Below are 24,656 nucleotides of genomic sequence, written 5' to 3' on the forward strand. Positions count from 1 at the left end.
GGGCGGCGGCGGCGGCGGCGCGCCGAGCCGCTTCGGCGACCGGGGCGGCGACCGGGGCGGCGGCTTCGGCGGCCCGCCGGACCGCGGCGGCGGCCGCTTCGCGTCGATGCGCGACGGCGACGGCGACCGCTTCGGCGGCGACGGCGGCCGCTACGGCGACCGCGGCGGCGGCGGCGGCGGCGGCGGCGGCGGCGGCGGCCGCTACGGCGGCTACGGCGGCGGCGCCCCGCAGGCGAGCCGCGGCCCCGCGGAGGAGTTCCCGTCCATGGCGAGCGCGCCGAGCGGCGCCTCGAACGGCCGGTTCCCGACGGCGCAGCAGGAGAAGGAGTACAAGGAGGCGAAGCTCCAGGCGGAGAAGGAGCTCCAGATCGCCCAGAAGAAGCTCGCCGCCGCGAAGCGCGCCGAGGCCGAGAAGGTCAAGGAGGCGGAGGCGAAGCGGAAGGCCGCGGAGAAGGCCGCCGCGGCCGAGGCCAAGGCCGCGGCCTTGGCGAAGCGCGCCGCGGACCTCGAGCGCGACACCGCGGCCGTCAAGGGCCTCGTCGACGGCGGCGCCGTCGGCGACAAGCTCGCCGCGGCGGCGAAGGAGCTCAAGCCCCGCGCCATGGCCTTCGCGCTCGCGTTCTACGGCGCGAACGGCGCCGACCTCGCGTGGCTCGAGCCCGACCGGTGCGGCGCGGCGCTCAAGGCCGTCGCGCCCGAGGGCGACGTCGCCGCCCAGGTCGACCTGCTCTTCGCGACGCAGCAGCACTTCCACGGCCTCGACTTCCCCAAGGACGACGCGGGCAAGGCCCTCGTGCAGCAGGCGTTCAAGAGCCTCTTCCTCACGGAGGTCGTCGACATCGACGCGTTCGAGGCCTGGCGCGACGACGAGTCCGAGGAGCGCGACGCCATCCCGGGCAAGATCAAGACCCTCACGCAGACGACGGACTTCTTCTCCTACCTCGACACCGTCGACGACGACGACGACGACGACGAGGACGAGGACGAGGACTAGGCGGCGCCGCCCGCCGGACCCGGACAAGACCGAACCCCTCCCGCCACCCCTCTGTCCCTCGCCCGCCCCCCTCCGCGAACAGGCCCAGCGACCCTTAAGCAGCTGGCCTCTCGTCGTATCGCCGCGCGACGACCACGAGGCGTCGTGCCGCGGCGGCGCGTCGCCGCGGAGAGTGTGCACATGGGCGAGGCACAGGGCGAGGCGGCGGCCTCGCGCCGCTGGCTCCCTCGGATCGCCGAGGTATCCCGCAAGCCCCCTGGATAAGCAACGCAGGAGGCGTCGCAGGGCGAGGCAGACGCCGTAGGACGCCTAGCAGGCCTCCCTCGACGTCCAAGTGGAGATTGAGCGAGCATCTCGCGACGACCCAGGCCGCCCGCCTGCGCCAATCCGCGCGGGCACGAGGGCGCATCTTTTGAATCAGTCTTAGCGCGTCCACCTGTGCGGCTTCGCCTCGTGAGCAGGCGCCCGCAAGCCCCGGGGCGCCGTCGATCGCGATGGCGGCCTCCAGATTGGGGTCCTTGCCGTGCGACGTCATGGCACACCTGCTCACCTACGCCGACGCGTCGGGCGTGCTTTGCTACGAGAGCACGTCCCGGGCCATGCGCGACCTGGTGCAAAGCTTCGAGACTTCGCTGTGGAGCGCGCTGTTGCGCGCGACGTGGCCGCGCGAGGGCGAAGCGCTCGCGTCGCTGGGCAATGGTTTTTTGCCTCGCTCAGACGGACCTCGCCAGGTCATGGCTCCTGACAGCTGTCGGCGCATATTTCGCGCGTTCCGCACGAGTCGTGACGCGAGGACGAACATCGCGCGGCTCGACGCGAACGGCTTCCACGACGATCGAACGGGCTTCGAAGCATTCGTGGCGCGTTGTCAGGCCAGAGTCGGCGCGGCGGCGATCAATCGACTCGCATTCCTCGTGACCATGGGTGAATTCAGCGGTCTAGCGACGTGGCAGATGTTTCCCGATGGACTTGGTCTAGGAAGAGAGAAATTCGGTCTCGGCTGGTCCCCGCGGGTCAATATCATGGAGCAGACGCAGTTTCGATTCGATTGCAGTTTCGAGGGTCATGGTTGGTGGACGCCGGAGGCTATTCGAGAAAAGCTGGGTAGCAAACTGCAACAGTCGATTCATGTCATTGACGTGCAAAGCTTTGAATGCGTCCAGTTTATCAAGGATGTCCACCCTTGGTCAATCGAGATTCTCGATAGAGACTATGAAGCCGAGAGACTCAAGGCAGGAGATTTGCTCACATACTCCGCTGGAAACTGTGACCTGTTCCGGCACAATCGCGAAGAGCACTTCAGCGAGAGTTCGCTCAACGAAAGGCTGATCGAGAGCGATCGCGTGGAAGCCTGCATGCTCGAACCCTTCGCCACCCTGAGACCTATCGGCTCTGATGGTAGCTTTCAGCTCCAATCTCTTACCCTGTCCTTTGACCACGGCGAATACCAGAATGTGCGCTCCACAGATCATTTCCTCGAGTTCATTGCCGACGTCGTCAAGCAGACCCATGCACCCGTGACTGGCCGCCCCGGAGACGACTACAACTCGGACCGTACCTCCTACACCAGCGACTCAGATGACCGCTCCGACTACTAATACGATCCGGAGCCTAGGTCGCTTAATTCGCAGGGGGCGATCTCGAGCTCCGCGCGGACGCTCGCGGGTCCGCCTCGGCGCGGAGGGGTCGTATTCACATGAGCGCGGCGGCGGCGAGGGCGATCGACAGCCCCGCCCAGGCGAGGGGGCCGAACTTGGGCACGCCGACCGCGTCGCACTCCGTGAGCGCGAACTTGACCGTGACGGCCGCGGTGAAGAGGTACATCGCGGCGAAGGCCTCCGCGGCGGACGCGCCCGCCGCGAGCGCGCCGAGGTAGACGCCGGTGGTGCACATGACCGCGCCGACCATCTTGAGCATGGACTTGCCGAGCGGCGAGAGCGGCACCGTGACCTTGTAGAGGTCGACGGTGAACTCGGGAAATAAAATTTTACAGTGAACGAGCACAGAAAGGCGCAGATTAGCGTATGGCACCTCCCGTTAGAACCGCTGGAAGGGCCGCGTGTCCGCGGCGACGCGCGCCCTCGCGTCGCGGCTCGCGAGGAAGCGCGCGTAGGCGTCGAGCGTCCGCGGCGTCCAGCGGCCGACGACGACGTCGACGGTGCTGTAGAGCTCGCACCAGTCGGAGCCGCCGAGGCCGCGCTTCGGCGGCGAGAGGCCGTTGGGCGACGTCACCGTGGGCACGCAGAGCGCCGCGTAGGCCTCCTCGGCGCCCGCGCGGTCGCCGCGCTCGAAGCGGATCGCCGCGAGCAGCGCGCGGCCGTCGACGAAGTTCGGGTCGCGGCGCACGAGGTTCGCCGCGCGGCGCTCCGCGTCGCCGGCGTCGCCGAGCTCCAGCGCCGCCTGGGCCCGGTTCGACGCGGGGATCGACGCGAGCGCGCGCTCGTTCGCGAGGGCGGCGGCCAGCGACCGGTCGTAGGACCGCGCGGCGGCGTCCCAGCGGAGCAGCACGGCCTGGGCGTTGCCGAGGTTGTTCCAGGCGAGCGCGTCGTCGGACGCCGCGAGCGCGACGGACCGGGAGAAGGACGCCACGGACGACTCGAGCAGGTCCCGCGCGGCGCCCGTCGGGGCCGCGCCGAGCGTCGACGCCTTGGAGCCGAGGATCAGCTCCAGCGTCCCGCGGTTGCCCCAGCAGAGCGCGTCGTCGGGCCGCCGCGCCGTGAGCGCCGTCCACTGCCGGAGCGACGCCTCGTAGTCGCCGCCGTTGAAGGACCGCAGGGCGTCGTCGACCTCGCCGCCGCGCGCCGCCGCCGGGTCGAACGCCGCCGCCGCGGCCGCCGCGCCGAAGGCCCGGCGCGACGCGACGCGCAGCGCGCCGCACGGCCGCGCGACGGCGAGGAGGAGCGCGAGCCGGTGCATGGCGCGGGTGCGGCAGCGCTGTCGCAGCGGCTGGTTCGACGCGGCGGTGTCGCAGACCTCTGGCACGCCTCGCTGCCGGACGGCGCTGCGTGCGGACGGCACAGTCGGGCCTGAGGTGGACCTGACCAGGCTGGGAGAAGGCCTCCTGGGTTGTTGAACATCAAGTTGCAGTTTTTTTATTCGAGAGAGCACGATGTGAATCGACATGCGCTCCCTGGCGCCGCTGCTCTTGCTGCACCGCTGCTCCGCAGGCTTTGAACGGGCGTGCAACGAGAGTTTAACGCCGAAGGGCGCGCACAAGCACAACGCAACACCCCCCGTGGGCTTCGTCGTGCTGAAACAGGGCAACAGCGGGAGCAGTTGGTTCTCGTCGATGATCGCGCGCCTCGACAAGACCTACTTCCTCGACGAGGCCTTCACGAACAGCGGGGCGCACGCCGCGCCGGCGAGCGACGCCGACCTCCGGCGCTACCTCGCGCGCGCGCTCGCGGAGCCCACGGGCTACTACGGCCAAGGCGAGGGCTGCCCGCGCTGGGCCGCGTGCAGCCCGGGCCCTCGCCTGCTTCGTGGACAGGAAGTGCCGCCTGCGCGCCGTCGGCTTCAGCTACAACCCGCTGCCGAGCGACGGCGGCGCGCTCGCGCCCTTGGGTCGCGTCGTGCCGGCGTGGCTCGTCGCAAACGTGCCCGCCGCGCGGCTCGTCGTCTGGGTGCGGACGAACGTCGTCAAGATGGCCCTGGCGACCCACGGCGACAAGGCCGCCGCGCGCGACTACGCCGCGACGGGCCCGAGCGACCCGGCGAAGCGCCTGGCCAAGTGGCGCGCGTCTGTGCCGAATTCGACCACTGGTTTGGGGGGTCCCCACCAAACTTCAGAATTCTCTAGCTCGGTCAAATCGAAGTCGATTCGGCTGATTTTTGGACGGATCGATTGCTCTCGTCGATTTCTCGAAGCAAAGCCGAAGAGGTTGCGTCGAAACTGTCGCGTACGCTCACATTGAAGTCGAGTTGAAGATTTGAATTCGGCACAGGCGCGCGTACGACCGGTCGGACCTCGGCCACTTCGCGGACAGCGTCAACGCGCGGATCCAGCGCAACATGGCGCTGACGGACTGGGCCCACGCCGCGGGCGACGCCGCGCTGCTCTGCTACTACGAGGCCTTCCAGCTCGACGCCTACGCCGAGATGGAGCGGGTCCGCGCCTTCCTCGGCGTGCCCGAGACGCCCGGGCGCGCCTACGACTCCGCGTCGGTCAAGGCCAGCTCCGAGGACCTCCGACGGCTCGACGCGTTCCCCGCGCTCCGGCGGCTGCTCCTCGAGACGAAGAACGACTGCCTCCGCGCCATGCTCGAGGACACGACGCCGAGGGTCTACCCGGCGTGCCGCCTGTTGACGGTCGCGGGCCTCGCCGCTCTTTCGGGAGCGAGCGGCCGTAACTGAGCCGCGTTAGGCTTTTGCACAACTCCTAGCCGCGACACCGAACGTTACGTCCCGCCCCGCCCCTAGCCGGCGAGCTCGAGGATGGCGTGCTTCTTCTTGCCCGAGCTCAGCTTGACGTCGACGCCGGCCTCGAGCGCGACGGTCGCGTCGACGTCGTCGACCTTGGCGCCGTCGAGGCGCGCGCCGCCGCCCTTGATGAGGCGCTTCGCCTCGGACTTGGACTTGGCGAAGCCCGCGGAGACGAGGGCGTCGACGACGGTGATCTCCGCGTCGCCCACGGCGACGCGCGGGAGCGACGCGGCCGAACCGCCGCCGCCCGCGAAGAGCCGGTCGACCGTCGCGTGGATGTCGGGCAACGCGTCCGCGCCGTGGAGCAGCGTCGTGCAGGCGTCGGCGAGCCGGCGCTTCGCGGCGTTGACGGCCGCGGCGTCCGGCGCCGCCGCGAGCTCCCGCTCGAGCGCGTCTACCTCCTCGAGCGGCGCGTCCGTGAACATGCGCGTGAACCGGACGACGTCGTCGTCGACCGTGTTCCGCCAGAACTGCCAGTAGTCGTAGGGCGCGAGCTTGCCCGGGCTCAGCCAGACGGCGCCCTCGGCCGTCTTGCCCATCTTGCGGCCGTCGCTCGTCGCGATGAGGGGCGCCGTGAGCCCCACGAGGCTCTTGCGGTCGACGCGCCGCGCGAGCTCGACGCCCGACACGATGTTCCCCCACTGGTCGCTGCCGCCGAGCTGGAGCTTGACGTCGTAGCGCCTCGCGAGCTCGACGAAGTCGTAGGCCTGGAGGATCATGTAGTTGAACTCGAGGAAGCTCAGCGGCTGCTCGCGGCCGAGGCGCTGCTTCACGGACTCGAAGCTCAGCATGCGGTTCACGGAGAAGTGGGACCCGAACTCCCGGAGGAACTTGACGTAGGCGAGCTCGTCGAGCCAGTCCGCGTTGTTCACGAGGACCGCCCCGCCCGGGCCGAAGTCGAGGAACTTGTCGAAGATCGCGCTGATGCCCGCGATGTTGCCCGCGATGGCGTCGTCGTCCAACAACTTCCGGCTCTCGTCCTTGCCGCTCGGGTCGCCGACCTTCGTCGTGCCGCCGCCGACCAAAACCACGGGCGTGTGGCCGTGCTTCTGGAGGAGCCGGAGGATCATGATCTGGAGTAAGGAACCGACGTGCAGGCTGTCGGCCGTCGCGTCGAACCCGAGGTACGCCGCCACGGGCCCGCCGCTCATGGCCTCGTCGAGGCCGGACAGGTCCGTGCACTGCGCGAGGTAGCCGCGTCCAATAAATTCACGCAGGAACGCGCTCTCGAGGCTAGACGGGTCCACGGCGTCGGGGGCCGCCGGCTCGGCCGTCGACGCGCGGCGCAGCGGCGCAAAGCGGGCCGCCGACCGCGGCGCGACGCGCACGAGGCACCGCGCGGTCCGCGACGCCAGGAGCATGACTAAGGTGACCGTGGGCCGCATCGGAGGCGCGCGGCGCGGATGACGAGGCGGGCCGCAGACCTCAAGCGTCTCCGTCTCGCCTCTGTCGCTGCATCGTGCCGAAGCGAGTCGGAGTGCCGGGCTTCTCTGCCAGCGGTCGCAATGGCTCCGAGGATATTATCAATCCTGCTGGCCCTCGCGGCCTCAGCGGCGGCCTTCCAGGCCCCGGTCCCGCGCCACGCGACGACGGCGCTGCGCCTCGGCGACGACCTGCCGGAGGTCGAGCCCGGGGCCATCGATTGGGATGACGAGTTCAAGAAACTGAAGCGCGGCGAGATCGACACGGGCGCGGCGCGACGAAACGAGGCCGTGTGCGCGCCCCGCGTCGCACCCGTCCCTCCTCGACGGCGCGCGCGCGACCGCCGAGAGACTTGAGCCGCGCGCGCGCGACCGCGACCGCGGACCCCGCGCCGCAGGCTCGACGTCGAGCGCGCGGGCCGCGTCGCGCGGCAGAACGTGCGCCAGACGACGCAGAAGGTGACGTCCACCGCGCGGTCCGCGGCGCGCAGCGCGCCGAAGATGCCCGCGGTGTCCAGCGACGCCAAGTTCTGGTTCGGCGTCCTCGTCGCGCTGTCGGTCTTTCCGCTCATCGTCAGCTCCCTCCAGGGGCCGCCCGACGTGTCGTCCGTCTACGTCTAGGCCGCCGCCGCCCCCGCCCACCCGCCCGCCCCTGCACACACCCGCGTAAACGTCGCGCGACGTCATTCGCGACGTCCGCCGCTCGGGAGGAAAAGGGCACCGTGTCGACGCTGCCCCATCAAGCTGCCCAGTCCGGTGAAAGTCTGGTGTTGCCCGCGGCGCTCGGCCATGGGTCGCCGCGGCCGCCTGCTGCTGCTCCTCTTCGCCGGCGCGGAGGCCTGGCAGAAGTGGGCCTACGAGTCGAACGCGACGCAGGAGTGGCGCGACCTCTGGCGGCTGCCCCAGGGCCCCGGCGCGCGGCGGGGCCACACCATGGTGCTCTTCAACACGATGATCCTCATGTTCGGCGGGCGGTCCAACGAGGTGCGGCGGAACCACGTGCCCAAGACCTACGAGATCGAGACGGTCAACGGCACCATCGACTTCGTCAGCTACGACAAGAACCCCATCGTCGACGGCACGTGCCGGTTGACGAATTCGTCCGAGGCCGGCGGCAACGCGTCGGCGTACTACGTCTGCGACAACCAGATCGACGTGGGCCTCTACTTCAACGACGTCTGGGCCTACGAGCTCAACTGCACGCGCTACGGCGACCTGCCCTGCGTCGAGCACACGTGGACGGTGCTCAACTACGGCGCGCATCGCGGCGGCTGCAAGTACATCTTGGGCCGCGAGATCTGCACGCACCCGAGCGAGCGCTGGCTCCACGGCGCCGCCATGTTTTTAGATTCGACCATGCTCATCTACGGCGGCTTCAGCCAGCGCTGCGAGGACTACTGCGACGACCTGTGGAGCTTCGACGTCCGCGACGGGTCGTGGATGGAGATCTACGAGGTGGGCCACTTCAACCCGGGCGAGTCGCCGGGCAAGCGCTGGAAGTTCTCCATCGTGGCCGACGGGACGACGTTCTACATCTTCGGCGGCTTCCGGCTCTGGCACGGCTTCTCGTCGGACAACTCGGAGGACAACCGGTGGGACTCGTACGAGCTGCTGCCCCAGGGCGGCTACCTGAGCGACCTCTGGGTCTACGAGAAGCGGCTGCTGGCGCCGGAGGAGCCCATGCCGACGTCGTCGGCGGGGCTCGGCACCTGGACGAACCTCACGGAGAAGCTCACGCGCACGACGGGGCAGGACAAGAGAGCGAAATTCCCAACTTCAAAGGCTCGTTTCTCGGCCGTTTTCCACTCGTTTCGGCTGATCTTTGGACGAGCGATCGTCTCTCGGAACGGTCTCGAAGCGTGGATGTGTTTTCTGTAACGCACGCGCGCGGAACACTCACGTTGAAGCGACGTTGAATCACCCTTGTGCTGCCCAGGTGCACGACGATCCCGGGCGACACGTGGGACGAGCGCGACGCGCAGTCGTGCGTCGCGTCCTGGCCCCAGGCCCGCGCGGGCCACGTCGCCGCGCTGGACCAGGAGCGCAACGGCATGTGGATCTTCGGGGGCTACACGACCTTCTTCCCCTACCTGTCCACGGACGGCCCGGGCTCGGGCCTCGGCGTCGTCGCGAAGCCGACGGCCCAGGGCTTCATTCCGTTTCCGGACTACCCCTACTACCTCGACGATCTGTGGTTCTACAATTTGACGGACGGCTACTGGACGTTGATCGCGCCCGTGTCGTCCTCGAACCCGGCCCCGCGGTGCGACACGACCTTGGTGCTCGACGGGCGGATTTTGATCATGTTCGGCGGCTTCAACGGGTCCCACCACTTCGACGACACGTGGTACTTCAACACGACGGAGTCGTCCATGCGCTGGCTCCAGAAGAAGGGCGTCGTCTACCCGCTCTGGCCGGAGAACTGCACGTCGGACCTCGAGACCGTCGAGGACAACTTGGACGAGTGCTTCCTCCTCGAGTGGAAGCGGCCCGTGCGGGCCCACTGCCAGTCGCCGTCCCAGGCCGGCTGCCGCTTCAACGACTGGTACGCGCCGGACCCGAACAACAGCGCGCTCAACTTCGGGACCTACAACGGCGCGCCGTTCTACGGCATCGTCGACGCGCGGGACAGGGCAGGACAAGAGTGATTCAACGTCGCTTCAACGTGAGTGTTCCGCGCGCGCTCGTTCCAGAAAAAGCATCCACGCTTCGAGACCGTTCCGAGAGATGATCGCTCGTCCAAAAATCAGCCGAAACGAGTGGAGAACGGCCGAGAAAGGAGCCTTTGAAGTTGGGAATTTCGCACTCTTGTCCTGCCCAGGCGCGCGACCCGGCGCCGACGGAGCCCGCGGGCGAGAACCAGCCCATCGTGCCCGAGGCGGCGACGGGGCCGCGCCAGTGGGTGCGGGGCGCCCAGTGGTGGAACGACTCCTGGGTCGCGCGCCACGAGCGCCTCGGCGACATCGGCGACTACTTTGTGGAGGTCGAGACCGTCGACGACGCGAACGAGTCGTACACGACGTACAGCGGCACCTACTACCGGCGCTGCACGTCCGTCAAGGGCGAGGTGACGCGCGGCGGCACCATGGGCTGGCGCGGCGGCACGACGGACGGCGTCGCGGGCCGCGCGACGGAGCCGATCCTCGTGCCGCAGCCGCGGCGGCGCGCGCCGGGCTGGGACGGGTGCCGCGACCAGTGCTTCGGCGTCGTCCCGTCGAACCTGTACATGGACGCGAGCAATTTGTTCGACTGCCCCCTCGACGCGACGCTCCTCCCGGACATCGGCCTCCAGTACCTCCACCCGAACCAGCGGTCGGACCACGCGGCGATCAGGGCAGCAAAAGAGAGCGACATTCCCAACTTCAAAGGCTCCTATCTCGGCCGTTTTCCACTCGTTTCGGCTGATCTTTGGACGAGCGATCATCTCTCGGAACGGTCTCGAAGCATGGACGCTCTTTTCGGAACGCGCGCGCGCGGAACACTCACGTTGAAGCGACGTTTCATCACTCTTTTGCTGCCCAGGCGGCGATCCACGCGCCCATGCTCGGGCAGACGCCGACGGAGAGCCGCTTCCTCGGCGAGCTTTATATTTTTGGCGGCGTGGGCTACGAGCGCGAGTACTACCAGACGACGAACACGACCTTCCAGACGGCCGTGCTCGACGACATGTGGCGCCTGGGCATCCACGACTGCCCCTACAACTGCTCGAACCAGGGCGACTGCGTCTACGGCTTCTGCCGCTGCTACCCGGGCTACTACGGCGTCGACTGCTCCAACATCTCCTGCCCCGGCGACTTCTGCTACATCGACGAGGACACGAACATCCAGGTCTGCCAGCACTGCTGCCAGGCGGGCTACAACCACACGGACGGCGACTCGTACGAGATCGACGTGCCGCGCGTGCCCTGCTCCTTCGAGAGCCAGCAGCTCGACGGGTCCTTCGGCGAGTCCAACGGCATCTGCGACGGCTTCGGCACCTGCCAGTGCGCGCCGCCCTACATCCTCGACGACTGCAGCGTCAAGGACTGCAAGCACAACTGCTCCGCGCGCGGCCACTGCTCCGTCGAGTTCCCCGTGAGCCGCTGCATCTGCAACCCGGGCTACTACGGCGAGTACTGCCAGTTCAAGGTCTGCCTGAACAACTGCTCCTACCCGAACGGCCACTGCGACCCCGTGACGGGCGAGTGCGAGTGCGAGATGATGTACGAGCCCTACTTGAACACGCGCGAGTACCACCGGTGGGAGGGCGAGGACTGCTCCTACCTGTGGGCCTACTGCGCCGGCACGAAAGCGACGCCCGCGGCCTGGGCCCTCGTCGGCGGCGCCGCCCTCTACCTCGGCCTCGGCCCCGGCGGCGCGCCGCGGCGCCGGAAACGCCGGCGCCGCGGTCGGCCGCGCGTGCCGCCGCGGGGGATGCCCTAACACCCGTTCTATGCGAACCGCGCCTCGTACGCGGGGGATGCCCGAAAAACCCGTTTATACGGAAGCCCCCCCCCCTAGTCCTTGGTCTCGACGGCGACCTGGCCCTCGTCGGGCGCGGGCGCGACGCGGCGGCGGCGGCTCCGGCTCCGCCGCGAGGGGATGCGGAGCCGCGTGAAGAGGCGGCTCACGCGGCTCCGGTGGAGCGACGTCGGCTTGCTCGTCGGCGGCGGCGCGTCCTCCCAGGCCTTCTGCGGCGGGTCCACGGAGAGGGCCGTCGGCGTCTTGGGCTTGGGGAGCGCCTCCGCGGGCGGCTCGTCCGCCGCGGGCGCCTCCGGGAACCGCAGCGGCCCCCGGAGCCGCCGCGCCTCGGCGGCAGAGAGCGCGTCGCCGACGTTGACCGCCGGCGCGCGGCCCGCGCCGTCGAAGTCGCGCCAGGTCTCGTTGAAGAGCGCGAGCACGCGCCGCGTCGCGTCGGACGCCGAGACGCGGAGGTGTCCGGCGACCGCGGCCACGGACCCGAGCCGCGCCACGTCGCCGAAGGCGCGCAGCGCCGGCGGCGCCGCCGGCTCCTCGAGCGCGTCGAGGGCCGGCGCGAGGTCCCGCGCGGGGCCCGGCGAGCCCGAACCGTCGGCCGCGAAGCGGCCCGGCGTCCGCCGCTCCGGCGACGCCATGGCCATGACGACGGACCCGTCCATGCTCTCCTCGAGGCGGTCCGGCGGCGCGTCGACGGAGGCGACGGACATGTCGAGGCTCGGCGACGCCGACAGCGTCGGGGGCGCCGCCTTCGGGGCGCGCGTCTTCTTCTTCTTGCGCACGTTTTTCGGCTGCGTCGGCGCGACGCTGATGGGCTCCAGCTTCTTGAGCGACGTCGACGCCGGCATATCGCCGAGCCGCCGGGCGGCGAGCGGGTCGCTCGGCGCGCCGAGAGGGCGGAGGACCGCCAGCCCGGGCTCCATGGACATGTCGGGAGCGCTCCGTGTCCAGCGCGCGGGCTGCCGCGTCGGCAAATCTCAACCGTTCGGTGTGAATCTTGCCCTTCAATTGCCGTTGTTGATTGGTCGTGCGGCAAGGCTTCGTCTCGCGCAGTCTTCAGAAAGTTTGTCAGTGGCGTTGTGATTTCAAGGCCTGCCAGCCGCACGACCTATCAACAACGGCAAGTTACGGCGCCTTCTGCATGCCCGGCGCGCCGTGGACGGCCGCGAGGTCCCAGCCCGGCGGGAAGGGCTCCTCGGCCGCGGAGCGCACCTTGCCGCAGGCCGTCGCGCGCGGCTGGAGGCAGAGCTCCGCGCGGTCCACGTTGACGTACGTGTCCGGCGCCTCGAGCGCGTCGAGCACGCGCGGGTTGAACTCCTTCGCGAGGAAGGTCGTGTTCACGTAGGCGCGCCACTCGTTCCACCACCAGCCCGTCATCACGACGATCCAGGGCTTGTGGAACAGGTACTTGACGGGCCCGTGCATCTCGCGGACGTTGAGCTTCACGTGGTCGTACCAGGGCTTGTCGAGCCAGACGAAGTGGGCCATGGACACGTGCTCGTAGGCCTTGGCCCGCACGCCCGACGCCGCGCCGGCGGCGGCGGCGAGCACGGGCGCGAAGCCGTAGGCGCAGTAGGGCGCGCCCATCCAGCCCCGCGACACGGGCCCGTTGTCGCGCTCGCCCGGGAACGCGAGCTGGACGTTGAAGCGCGCGGGCAGGTAGTGGACGGGCACGTCGCTGCGGCCGATGGCGAGGTTGATGAGATCCTGGCCGCCGGACATGTAGCCGCGCGACGCCTCGACGACCCTGGCGCACCACGCGGCCCAGCCCTTCTCGACCATCTTCGCGTTGTTGAAGACCAGCACGCCGTAGTTCGTGCCGTCGCGGAAGGCGAAGCCCGCCGGCGCCGCCTCCTGCAGCGCGGCGCGCGACCGGTTGTCGTAGAAGGCCGGGTAGCCCACGAGAAGCTCGTCGCGGTCGCGCTTGCCGTCCGGGCGGAGCGGGTCGTCGAGCGACCGCTGGGGCGCGTCGGCGTCCCAGCACTCCTTGGGGTAGACGCGGATCATGCCGATGCCCGCGACCTTGGGGAGCTCCTTCAATAACAGGTTGTCCGTCGCGAAGACGTCGTAGTCGATGGCGACCGTGTACGCGTAGCCCCGTTCCGCCAAGATTTCGGGCACGACCATGGGCATGTAGCAGTGGGGCGGCCAGGGCGTCTTGTAGTGGGCGTGGATGTCCGAATTCTGGTAGCGGATCTTGATGATGAGGTCGATGAGCGGGTGGTCGATGACGAGCGTCTCGACGCCGAACTGCTCCTTGGCCGTCGTGAGGCTCCGCGTGTTGACCAAACAGGGCGACGTCTGGTCCGCCTGCCACCAGGGCCCCGTCGTCGCGTCGCGCGGCAGCCGCTTGCAGTGCTGCTCGTTCCAGTCGCCGTCGCCGACGACGAAGAGGCCCGCGTCCGGGTAGAACTGCCTGACGCGGAGCAGCGCGACGAGCGCGGGCTTGAGGCCGAAGCTGTTCGTGCTCACGGCGAAGGCGACGCGGGGGTCGCTGGCTCCTATTCTCAGCAGGAGGAGCAGGCCGAGCGCGCGGGCAGCCCCGGCCATCATCGTCAGCGTCGAGGTGCAATGTCGACACGGCACTTCATCGTAAAAATAGCGGCTTACGACGATGGAATGCGCCCACTCTGAGTCGCCGCGACGGATCCTAGCAACGAGCTCCACGCTCGGATAGAGAGCTCGATACGTCGTGAGCCGTTCGCCGCGTGAGCCGCTCCGTCGCACCATGACCGACGACGGCCGGCGCGGCTCCATCGACGCCTCGCCGCTCGACGCCGCGGCGCCGTCGCCCCTCACGTCCGCCGCCGGCGCCGACGACGAGCTCTACGAGCAGGCCCTCGGTGCGCTGGCGTCGTCCGTGGCGCTGCTGGAGGCGCTCGGGCGGAGGCACGTCGCGCCGTCGCCGGGCCAGCTCGACCGCTCCCGGGCGCTCGCGTCGCGGTGCGCGTCCGCGTCCGAGGACGCGTCGGAGGAGGCGCTCGGCATCCTGGAGAAGCCCAAACCCACGGGGAGCCGCATGGCCGCGTGGAAGCGGCGCGCGGAGCTCGCCATGACGGCCCAGCACATGGCGCGGAAGGCGCACCAGCGCCGCCAGAAGGACCTCGACGACCGCGAGCGGCTGCGCATCGCCGCGGCGTCGTCCATGTCCGGGAAGAAGCCCGAGGAGTACAACGCCGAGGAGGCGCGCGCCAAGGTCCACGGCGACACGCTCGAGCGGTCCCTCGCGCGCGCGGACGCGGCGTGCTGCGGGAAGAAGGCCGCCGCGCCGCGGGAGAAGCGGCGGAAGAAGGGCCGGGGGTACCTCGACCGGAACGCGTCGCAGACGGAGAACATGATGCTCCGCCTCGCGATGATGTCGAGCGCGCGCGAGGCGAGCCGCTTCTCCGTGCACCCGGAGTCGCGGCTCGTGCAGCGCGAGTCCTACGCGATCATCTTGGCCATGCTCTTCACGGTCGTGGAGATGCCGCTGAGCCTGGGCTTCGGCGACGACGCCGTGAACCGCGGGCCCGTCATGCCCGGCGTCCTCTGCGCCCTCGACATGCTCTTCATCGCCGACGTGGCCCTGAACTGCGTGACGGGCGTCCAGGACGGGCCGGAGATCGTCATGCAGCAGCCGCGGATCCTGGCGCGGTATTTGAAGGGGTGGTGCGCGATGGACGTGATCTCGTCGGTGCCCCTGGCGACGCTCGCGGCGCTGAGCTTCGACGTGGGCGCGCTCCGGACTTTGCGTTTGTTGAAGGTTTTCAAGCTCGCGCGATTGGCCAAGGTCACGCGCGTCGGCGAGGTCACGCGGAATCTCGTGGACAGCGGCTTCGTGAACCAGGCCTTCGTGTCGCTGGTTGCTTTGCTCGTCCTCTTCGGCGCGGTGCAGCACTGGCTCGCGTGCCTCTACTGGGCCGTCGCGCGGCGGACGGAGCACGACTGGGGCAAGGACGAGGCGAAAGCCCGGGGCTTCGCGCCGGCGGCGGACCTCGCGGACGAGCCCCTCGGCGCGCGGTTGGTTTTCGCCTACCACTGGGCCGTCTACGCGACCTACGCGGCCGTGCCGAACACGATGGGGACCCTGCGGCTGAAGCCGGCCCAGTCGCTCTACTGCGTCTTCTGCGCGCTCGTGGGCATGCTCTTCATGTCCGTGCTCATCGGCGAGGTCGCGTCGATCCTGGACGACATCCGCATCGAGGACCACGACAAGCAGGCGGCGCTCAAGTCCATCGACGAGTTCATGAACCACCACAACATCGCCTACGAGCTGAGGGCGCGCATCCGGCTCCACTACATCTTCCTCTACAACAACAAGCACACGCGGCGCTTCGACGACATCTTCGCCGTGCTCCCCGCCGAGCTCAAGAGCAAGCTCTCCGTCGGCGTCCGCGTGCCCTATTTGAGGCGGACGTCCTGCTTCGTCGACCTCCGGCCGACGTGCGTGTCCGCGGTCGCGTCGGCGATGGTCACGACGCACTACGCGCCCATGGACCTCGTCTTCTCCCAGTCCGAGGACGCCGACGGCGTCCGCTGCATCGCCGACGGCAACGTCTTCCACTTCATCCGGGGCCTGCCCTGGCCCAAGGTCATCGCCGCCACCAAAGTCGACGACACCTTCGGCGAGGAGTGCGTGCTCCTCATGAAGAGCCGCATGTTCGTCTACGGCACGACGCAGCGTCCCGCGGCCTTGACGATTTTCGAGAGCTTTGGGGTGGGAAAACGATGAAAAATCGTGACCGACGCACTTGGTAGGCACGATGGCGCACGTCCACTGCGAGATCTTCTGCCTGCCGGCCTTCGAGGTCGACGTGCTGGGCCACCAGTACCCGACGTTCAACCCGTCGGTCTACGCGTCCGCGGAGCGCAAGCTCGCCGCGCTGCAGCTCGCGCTCACGCGCCACATCCTCGCGCCGCGGCTCCACGACTTCGTCGTGCGCTGGAAGCGGCGGCACGAGCCCGCGCCGCGGCCCGGCTTCTCCCGGCTGGGGTCGCAGTCCATGCACGACATGGGGTCCTTCATCTCCAAGCAGGCGCGCCAGCTCTCCGTCCGCGTCGCGCCCCTCGTCATGGGGGGGCAGAAGCCGCCCGCGAAGCTCGCGCCGCTCGAGAGCACCGCCGAGCACTCACAAACACACACGTACACGCGCACATCCGGGGACTAAGTCGATATAAGGCGATATGTTACAGGGGACCCTCGGCCGCCTCGGCGCCGTCGTCCGCGTCGGACGCGCGGCGCGGCGCGGCGGGCGACGCCGGCGCTTCGTCGGCCTGGCGCGCCGCGAGGCGGCCCTGCTCGCGGAGCGGCCGGAGCTGCGTCCGCGCGTGGGCGATGGACTCCTCGGTCATGGCCGTGATGGGCGCGAAGACGAGGCGGTCCTCGAGGCCCGCGCGCCGGTCTCTTGGCCGCGCGGCGACGTCGAGCACGTTCACCTTGCACATGCCCCAGTGGCCGCGCGCGATCTCCCCCAGCAGCTGCGTCCGGCTCCAGCGCGCGTCGCCCCAGAAGCAGTAGACCGTGCCCCCAAAGGGCTCCGCGTCCGCCGGCGGCGGCGCCGTCTGCGTCGCCGACTCCGCGCCCGGCGGCGGCGGCTCCGGCGCCGCGGCGTCCGGCGGCGGCGGCGGCGGCGGCGCGGGCTCCGGCGCGTCGAGCTCCGCGGGCGCGTCGTCCTCGTCCGAGTCCCCGGACTCGTCCTCGTCCTCGTCCTCGCCTCCTCCTCGTCCTCGGAGTCGACGCCGAAGAGGCTCGACGGCTCGAGCGCGAGGTTCTCCGGCTTCACCGCCAGGACCCGGCCCGCGTCCGCGTCCGTCGTCGCGAGCACGACCTGCCAGCGGCCCTGGCGCGCCGACAGCACGACGGCGAGGCGGCCGTTCAGGCGCGCAGCGCTCGTGAGGCCCCGGAGCCGCACGCGCTGGCCCGGCCCGAGCCGCGCGTCGCCCGGCGGCGCCGACTCGTCGTCGACGGTCGACGTCTCCGCGGCGTCGTCGTCGCGGATGCGCTTCTTCGACCCGGGCGGGTCGCGGCAGCGCGCCGCGAGGCGCGCGGCGAGGAAGAGGGCCTCGTCCAGCGTCTCCACGACCTTGTAGCCCGCCGCGCCGCCCGCGCCGAGGACGAGGCATCGGACGACCGACCGCTCGTCGCAGGGGCCTCCCACGTGGTGCACGACGGCCACGCGCTCCGCGGCGCGGGCCCAGGTCGCGCCGCGCGCGGAGCGCACCTTGGCCAGCGCCGCCGCGCGCGCCCGCGACGCGCGGGGCGCGTCGTTGAAGGATGGCGGTAAAGGCCGCGCGAGGTTGACGGCCGCGACGTGGTCGTCGCCGCACGTCCGCGGCAGGAGCGCGCCGCGCGGGTCCACCTCGGCGAGCACGACGGTTGCTGGGGCTGTTAAGGCTTGGAACGCGGCCAGCAGCGCGTCCTCGTCGTCCGCGGCGACGTCCGCCAGCGAGCCGCGGCCCGTGACCTTCAACCGCTTCCCGCGGAGCACGACCATTAAACCGCCGTCCGCCATGGACCGCAGGCGCCGCAGGGAAGCTTCCGAGTCGAGCTCCAGCGCGAACAGGCCGTCGTCGTCCTCGACGCCCGTGATGAGGTAGGCCCCGCCGGACCAGTGCTCGTACGACGACGCGCGCCGCAAACTCCGCGGCATCGAACCCAGCTGCGCGGCGAGCTCCGCGGTGAATTCCGCCCCCGCGCCGATGACGCAGCCCTCGTCGATCAAGCTCGCGATCTCGACGCCCGTGAAGGACTGCATGAGCTCGTGGCGCGTCGGCGGCGGGCACGTGTAGGGTTGTTTGCAGACGTTGCAGTCGTGCTGCCGCTGGTCCTCGCCGTGGAACATGGGGTGCGTCGGCTGGGACACGAGCACCATGCGCTGCCAGCGGCGCAGGCAGTCGAGGTGGACCCACTTCTGGCCGCCCTTGCAGGCGCAGGGACTGATCAATTCGCCCTCCTCCTCGCCGTCGAAGCAGTAGCGGCAGAGCTTCTCCTCGCCGTCGTCGCCGTCTTGTGGTGGCGGCGGCGGCGGCGCGGCCGCGGGCGGCGGCGGCGGCGCCGCGGTCGCGGCGGCCGGCGGCGGCGGCGGCGGGGCATCGGGGACCGCCGCTCCCGGCGGCGGGGCGTCCGATCCAGCGTCTGCCATGCTCGTTGGCTGTGGAGAGATTCTCGAGGCCTCGGCACGATCGAGCGTCGATCCGCGGCGCTGGGGGGGGTCTCTCGAGCTCCGCGAGCAGCGGCGCCGGGAGACGACGCAAGCGGCCCCGCGGCGCAAGCGTTTTGGACGAGGTTCGTGCCAGACCTCTCTGGTTACATCCGCACACACACGCGAGAAGGCACGATCCTCCCGACAGGACACAAGTTCGACGGCGAGATGCTCCAGCTCCGCGACGCGAGGAAGCGCCGCGCGGACGACGTCACACTCGCGGCGGTGGGTCGCGCGGGGGCCTTCGTGGACGAGCAGCTCGAGGGCCGCGCGGGCCTCGGTGACGGCCGACCTCGCCGCCGGCCAATTCGCCGTAGAGGTGCTCCCTGAGGCCGTTGTGGAGACTCCGTGGTAACACGGGCATGAAGCCCGATGGGCCGGTTCAGCCCGCCGACGGCTCCCTGGGCCGCCCCCGGACCCTGGCCGACGGAGGCGTTTCTTCGTCTTCCTGACGGCGACCTGCACGGCCCTGAGCAACGCCGCGCATGTGTATAGGTCGACAACGTCGTCTTCATATCGCCGCTCCATTCACTCACGCGCGCGTGCAAGCCCGGCTGCTACGTCGCCGTCGGCAAGCCACCACACCCGCAAACTTGAAACTACGACCCCTCCTTAGGCTTCGCGCCGTCGCCTCCGCGGAGCCGCGCGAGGACGTCGTCGACGTCCGCCGCGTGGAGGCCGTGCGCGAAGAAGACGAGCGTCGTCCAGACCGACACCTGGCTGACGGGCGCGAGGACGTGGAGGTGGAGGTGGTCCACGCTGTTAAACGGCCGGCGATGGAAGCGGAGCCAGTAGTCGTTGGCCTTGAACGCGTCGGGCTTCTCGCGCGCGCAGATGTCGAGCGCGATGCGCTTGAGGTCCTCGACGACCGGCAAATCCTCGGGTCCCAGCGCGTCCGGGTCCTGGAGGAGGCGCCGCTTCGGGATGACGAGGCCCGCGAGCGGCGCGTAGGGCTTGATGTTGCGGAACGCGAAGTAGGTCTCGTCCTCGTGGAGCACGCGCACGGGCTGCTCGCGGCGCAGCAATTTGCCGAAGACCGTGGGATTCTTCTCGATGTCCTCGGCGAGCGTGCTGTAGCGCTCCCGCGGCACGATCGAGCGCTGGCAGCCGAAGGCGCGGAACATCTCCGGCAGCGTCGACGCCCACAGGCCCAGGGCGAAGGGCGCGCAGAGCAGCACGGCGACGACCCGCCGCGTCCGGCGCATCCAACGCGGAGCAGCGGCGCGCGGCGGAGAGGCACGCGGAGCGCAGCGCGCGGCGCACAACGCGCGCACCGCGGACACCGACGGCGTCGGCAGGCGCCGCGAGAGCTATTGCCACAAAACTTCAATTTTGTAATGTTTACGTCAACAACCGCCGTCTCCGGGCAGCCATCCTCCGTGTTCGTGCTCTCCGAGCGCCGAGACGCGGCCGTCGTCCGGGGAGCGCGCTTCACGAACCACCGTCTCCGCGGGCAGCCATCCTCCGTCTCCCGTGCTCTGCGACCGTCGTCCGTGACAGCGCGTCGACGGCAACCATGCCGCTGCCCGGGCGCCCCCTCCAGTACGGCGAGCTGCCGACGAATTCCATCTACCACCGGCCGACGCTGCGCCACCCGCTGCACCCCGCGCGCCCGGCGACGCACGTGAGCCGCGGCGCCCGGGCCCGCGCGCGCATCGCCAAGTCGGGCCTGCGCCGGCGGTGCTACGTGCCCGAGCACCGGCGGAGCCGCGCCGACGCCGCGAAGACGCTGGTGCTCGAGCCGCGGCCCGGCGCGGTGCCCGCGGCCGCGCGCGAAAAATACTGCGCCATGTGCGCGAGCCCGGGCCGGGCCCCGTCCGCGAGCGCCGCCGCGGACTACGACGCCGCCTTCGAGTGGCGCCACACGGGCGTCGAGCTCCGAAGCCGCGTCGACTGCCTCAGCGCGCTGGCGGAATGCGGCGACAAGCAGTGCGGCTGCTACCGCCTGGGCGCCTTCGGCGACTCGCGGGAGGTCTTCAGCACGGCCGTCGCGCTGGAGGCGCAGCGCCGGTTCCCGAGCTTCGTGCCCGGGCGCCACGCGGGCGCGCTGCGCTACGTGTCCGTCGGCTGCGGCTTTCTCCTGTCGGACTGGGAGGTGCTCACGCGGCTCTTGGGCTGCGGCTACCGCGTCGAGTCCGCGGCGCTCGTCGACACGCTCTACGGGTCGCGCGACACGCGCGCGACGGCCGCGCTCCAGCAGCTCGCGGACTGGGTCCACGGCGCGCAGCGCGGCGGGCCCGAGGCGTCCGTCGTCGCCTACGCGTCGCTCGCCGCGTTCGGCGCCGCGACGGCCAACTGGTGCCACCTCTTCGTGCAGATGGACGCGTCGGACATCGACGGCGAGACCGCGCTGGACCTCGCGTGCCGGACCCTCGCGCCGGGCGGCGTCTACGCGCGCCTCGAGAACCACCAGCGCAAGGGCGCCTTCGCGGGCGCCTGGGCGAAGACTGAGGCGGGCGCCATGGAGCCCGTCGACGACTTCATCTCCAACGCGCGGGCCCACGTCGAGACGGACCGAGAGAGGCGGCGAGAGGCCGACGCCGCGCCGCTACCGCAAACGGCGACGCTCGACGACCTCCTCGCGCGGAGCGGCGCGAGCCTGCGGCGCGAGTGCGACCTCCGGGGCATCGACGCGACGGGCGCGCGCGAGGGCGTCGCGCGGCGCCTCCTCGACGCCCTCGGCGACGGCGCGGCCGGGCCGCCGTCGTCGAAGCTCGCGCGCAAGCTCGGCCGCGACATCGCACGGGCCTATGGCTGATTCAGACCACCGCCGGACCCCGGATTTCGTTCACAACTTAAGGGGGAGGGGAGATCGCACTTTGAGATCGCGGTCGTTCCGGGACCGCCGCCGGACCAACTTGAACCCCGGCTTTCGTTCACAACTTAAGGGGGAGGGGGGGATCACATGCCCTTCTGCCGCTTAGAGAAGAAGGAGAGGCCCTTGGTGCGGCCCTCCGCGGCGCAGAGGCGGCAGGACGGCGGCGGGATGGCCGAGACCGCGGCGGCGATCGCGCTCGCGAGGGCCGGGTGGCCGCAGGGGAGGCAGGCGATGGTGTCCGTCGAGTGGAAGAGCGACTCGCCGCTGAGGCTGCAACTCGGCGAGGCGCCGCCGCCCCGGCCGGCCGCGCCCGCGCAGACGTGCGTGTCGAGATTCGCCAGCGACACGCACATGTTGCACTTCATGCAGTGGTGGAAGTCGATGCCGAGGCCGTGGCCCCGGCGGCAGACGTTGCAGAAGGGGCAGTGGTACGTCGGGATCATGGACGAGTCGAAGAGCTTGCAGACGCCGCAGTGGTACGCCCCGGCTTTCGTGCCGCAGCCGCCGCAGACCCCCCCGACGGGCCCCCAGACGCCGCAGGCGCCGCAGAGCATCTGCTCGACGCGCGCCGACTCCATGGCCTTGCCGCAGCCCGCGGCGTCGTGGCACTTGCGGCAGCAGACCGTCGCGCCGCAGCAGGGCGCGCGGACGCGCGTCGTGTGGCCGTAGTGCGGGCACGGCGCCATGGGCTTCGGCGGCGTCGCGGGCGGCGGCGGCGGCGGGTTCGCGCCGAGGAGCGGCGGCGGCGGCACGCGCTGCGTCGAGCCGAGCTCGTGGTCGAGCCACTCGCGGAACTTGGTGCGCTTCGCGACGTCGCACATCGTCGCCAAGACGTGGCGCGCGTGCTCCGGGGCTAAATGATTGACCTCCATGCGGATCGTCTTCGCCAACACGTCCGCCGGCCGGCTCCCGATGACTAGCCCCACGAGCACGCCGAGCTCGCAGTCGTCGAAGCGCGCCAACGCCGGGAAGATCTGGTCCTCCTCGCGCATCATGTGCTCGCACAGCCGCTCCTTCAACGACACGAGCACCGCGACCGTCTCCCGCGTCACGCCCCGGGCCGACGCCTCGACGACCGCGGCCTCGCAGGCCTGCATGGCGTTGGCCTCCTCGATGTGCTCGTCGGCCGCCTCCGCCGCTAAGGAGCAGCCCTTGCGCGCGAGCGCGGGGAAGATGAAGTCGTCCTCCGCGGACGAGTGGGAGCTGAAGACGGCGTCGAAGTCCCTGTAGCGCCGCTCGAGGGCGTGGAGGCCCTCGGCGTACCGGCCCATGCCCGCCAAACCGCTCGCGAGCTGGCACATGGACTCGAGCTCGAAGCGCATCGCCCGGTGGAGCAGCGTGATCTCGACGAGCGGGCTCCGCGACACGATCTCCTTGCGCTTGCGGCTCGGGGCGGCGCGGGCCCTCATCTCGCCGGGGTTGCCGCGGCGCGACGTCTTTGGGTGTGTCTGGGCGCCCGCCCCGGCGTGCGGAGACGAGCTGAACGCGGGTGAGAGTGGGAAGTGGCCGCCGTCGACGGGATCGACGCGCCCCGCTCGAATTCGGCGCGGCGTTTATGGGTGTGGGTGTTGGGGCGGTGTCGAGGGCGCCCCCGCACGGCCGAAATCGGCTGTGCAGGCCAAGTTGACGAAACACGGACGCGCGGCTCGCAGGCGGCGACGGCAGTCAAGTCCGGGCAAAGGCCTAAATAGAGCATGCACGTGCCTCCTTAAGGAAGCGGGCTTCGATGCAACTTTAGCCTAACCTTTGAATTTACCCTCGTCTCGAACCTGAACGGCCTAGCACAGCCGACTCGGTACGTCAAATACCCACTTAAAACCCCCGCCGTTTCGCCAGGTCCTCGAGCGCCGCGTCGACGTCGGCCGCGCGCAGCTCCGGCGCGGCGGCGACGGGCAGGTCGCGCGGCGGCCCGCGCTCGCCCGCGAGGCCCGCGGCGGCCAACAGCGCGTCGACCTCGGTCCGCGCCAGCGGCCGGGCGGCGCCGACGGGCAGGTCGCCGAGCTCGAGGGGCCCGACGCGGTCGCGGTGGAGCGCCGTCACCGAGAGACCCGCGCGCTCCGCGAGCCTCCGGACCTGGCGGTTGCGGCCCTCGGCGATGACGACCGCGAGCGTCGCGGTCGCCGCGCGCCGCGCCTCGATAGACACCTCCGCCGGCGCCGTGCGGACGCGCTCGCGCGTGTGCGGCGTGACGTCGTCGAGCGGCTCCGCCAGCGACCGCAGCGCCCGCTCGCCCGCGGCGCCCGCCGGCACGCCGGCGACGTCGAGGACGTAGGCCTTGGTCGTGGTGCCGGCGGAGATGAGCCGCTTGCTCACGGCGCCGTCGTCCGTGAAGAGCAGCAGCCCCGTCGTGTCCTTGTCGAGCCGGCCGACGGGGCCGAGATCCGGGAACCCGTCGGGCAGCACATCGAAGACCGTCGTCGCCCGGCCCGACGCGTCGCGCTGCGTCACGCAGCCGAGGGGCTTGTGGAACATGAAGTAGTAGTGCCGCCGCTTCGCGAAGGACTCGCGCCGGCTCGTCGCCGACGCTTCGCCGTTCCAGGGCCGCGCGCATCGGCCGGCGCGCGCGCCGCGCGCGGTCTTGCGCACCTTGCGCGTCGCCAGGCCCGTGAGCCGTGCGAGCGTCGTCGCCGTCGCCGCCGACGGGTAGGGCACGAGCGAGCGCTGGATGCGCGAATCGGAAAGCAGCTCCTGCGGGTAGCGCTGCGCCGCCGCCAGCCAGCGCCGCCGCCGCCGCCAGCGCGCGACGATCGCGGCTGCTGTCGCCGCGAGCGCCGCCGCGAGCGCTGCGCGCGCGAGCGTCGGCGTCGTCGAGAGCATACGCTGGACGGTGCTAGCTCCAGCTACGCTGGGCCCTGCCGCTCCATCATCATCATCATCTCCCAAAACTCTCTGTGGCAAGAGCTCGATGGAGCGCGCGCGCGACGGAGACGACTTCGGGCGCGACCGGCGCGACGACAGGCGCAGCTCGCGTAGTCGCGAGCGGAGACGCAGCCGCTCGCGCAGCCGCGACCGGCGCGAGCGGAGGCGGAGCCACGACCGCAGCCGTAGAGATCACAGAGACCGCAGCCGCGACCGCAGCCGTGGAGACCGCAGCCGTGGAGACCGCAGCCGCGGCGACCGCGACCGGAGCCGCAGCCGCGGCGACCGCGACCGGAGCCGCGGCGACCGGAGCCGCGACCGGCGCGACGGCTCGCGGGACCGCGACCGCCGCGCGGACGACGCGTACGGCTTCCGGCGCCGCTCGCCGCCGCCGCGCCGCGCGCCGCCGCCGCCGCGCCGCGCGTCGCCGCCGCGCCGCGCGCCGCCGCCGCCCGTCGACGACGAGCGCTTCCGCCCGCGCGGCGACGGACCGAAGCGCCTGCGGC

The 24,656-nt window shown here is 70.7% G+C and overlaps 5 protein-coding genes across 5 annotated transcripts; 2 read left to right on the forward strand and 3 right to left on the reverse strand.

The window, feature by feature from the left end:
- Positions 1 to 2,686: 2,686 nt before the first annotated feature.
- Positions 2,687 to 3,910, reverse strand: AURANDRAFT_67904 (hypothetical protein; the record flags this gene model as incomplete). The annotated part of the gene is made up of 2 exons (XM_009043485.1): positions 2,687 to 2,944; positions 3,068 to 3,910. The coding sequence occupies 2 exons, from the start codon at positions 3,908 to 3,910 to the stop codon at positions 2,687 to 2,689; spliced, it is 1,101 nt and encodes a 366-aa protein (XP_009041733.1).
- A 1,499-nt stretch (positions 3,911 to 5,409) lies between these two features.
- AURANDRAFT_59618 (hypothetical protein) lies at positions 5,410 to 6,567 on the reverse strand (the record flags this gene model as incomplete). Its single annotated transcript, XM_009043484.1, has 1 exon — positions 5,410 to 6,567. The coding sequence occupies one exon, from the start codon at positions 6,565 to 6,567 to the stop codon at positions 5,410 to 5,412; it is 1,158 nt and encodes a 385-aa protein (XP_009041732.1).
- Positions 6,568 to 7,626: 1,059 nt separating this feature from the next.
- Positions 7,627 to 13,348, forward strand: AURANDRAFT_72707 (hypothetical protein; the record flags this gene model as incomplete). The annotated part of the gene is made up of 5 exons (XM_009043467.1): positions 7,627 to 8,645; positions 8,774 to 9,452; positions 9,659 to 10,231; positions 10,360 to 11,151; positions 12,638 to 13,348. Coding segments are annotated over 5 exons (3,761 nt in total), but the record flags the coding sequence as incomplete, so codon positions are not given.
- Positions 13,349 to 14,020: 672 nt separating this feature from the next.
- AURANDRAFT_67907 (hypothetical protein) lies at positions 14,021 to 16,439 on the forward strand (the record flags this gene model as incomplete). The annotated part of the gene is made up of 2 exons (XM_009043468.1): positions 14,021 to 15,953; positions 16,030 to 16,439. The coding sequence occupies 2 exons, from the start codon at positions 14,021 to 14,023 to the stop codon at positions 16,437 to 16,439; spliced, it is 2,343 nt and encodes a 780-aa protein (XP_009041716.1).
- Positions 16,440 to 19,162: 2,723 nt separating this feature from the next.
- On the reverse strand, positions 19,163 to 19,510 carry AURANDRAFT_16182 (hypothetical protein; the record flags this gene model as incomplete). The annotated part of the gene is made up of 1 exon (XM_009043483.1): positions 19,163 to 19,510. A coding segment is annotated over one exon (348 nt), but the record flags the coding sequence as incomplete, so codon positions are not given.
- Positions 19,511 to 24,656: the final 5,146 nt, after the last annotated feature.

The sequence above is a fragment of the Aureococcus anophagefferens genome (genome assembly GCF_000186865.1).
Source record: "Aureococcus anophagefferens unplaced genomic scaffold AURANscaffold_55, whole genome shotgun sequence".
Lineage (NCBI taxonomy): Eukaryota > Pelagophyceae > Pelagomonadales > Pelagomonadaceae > Aureococcus > Aureococcus anophagefferens.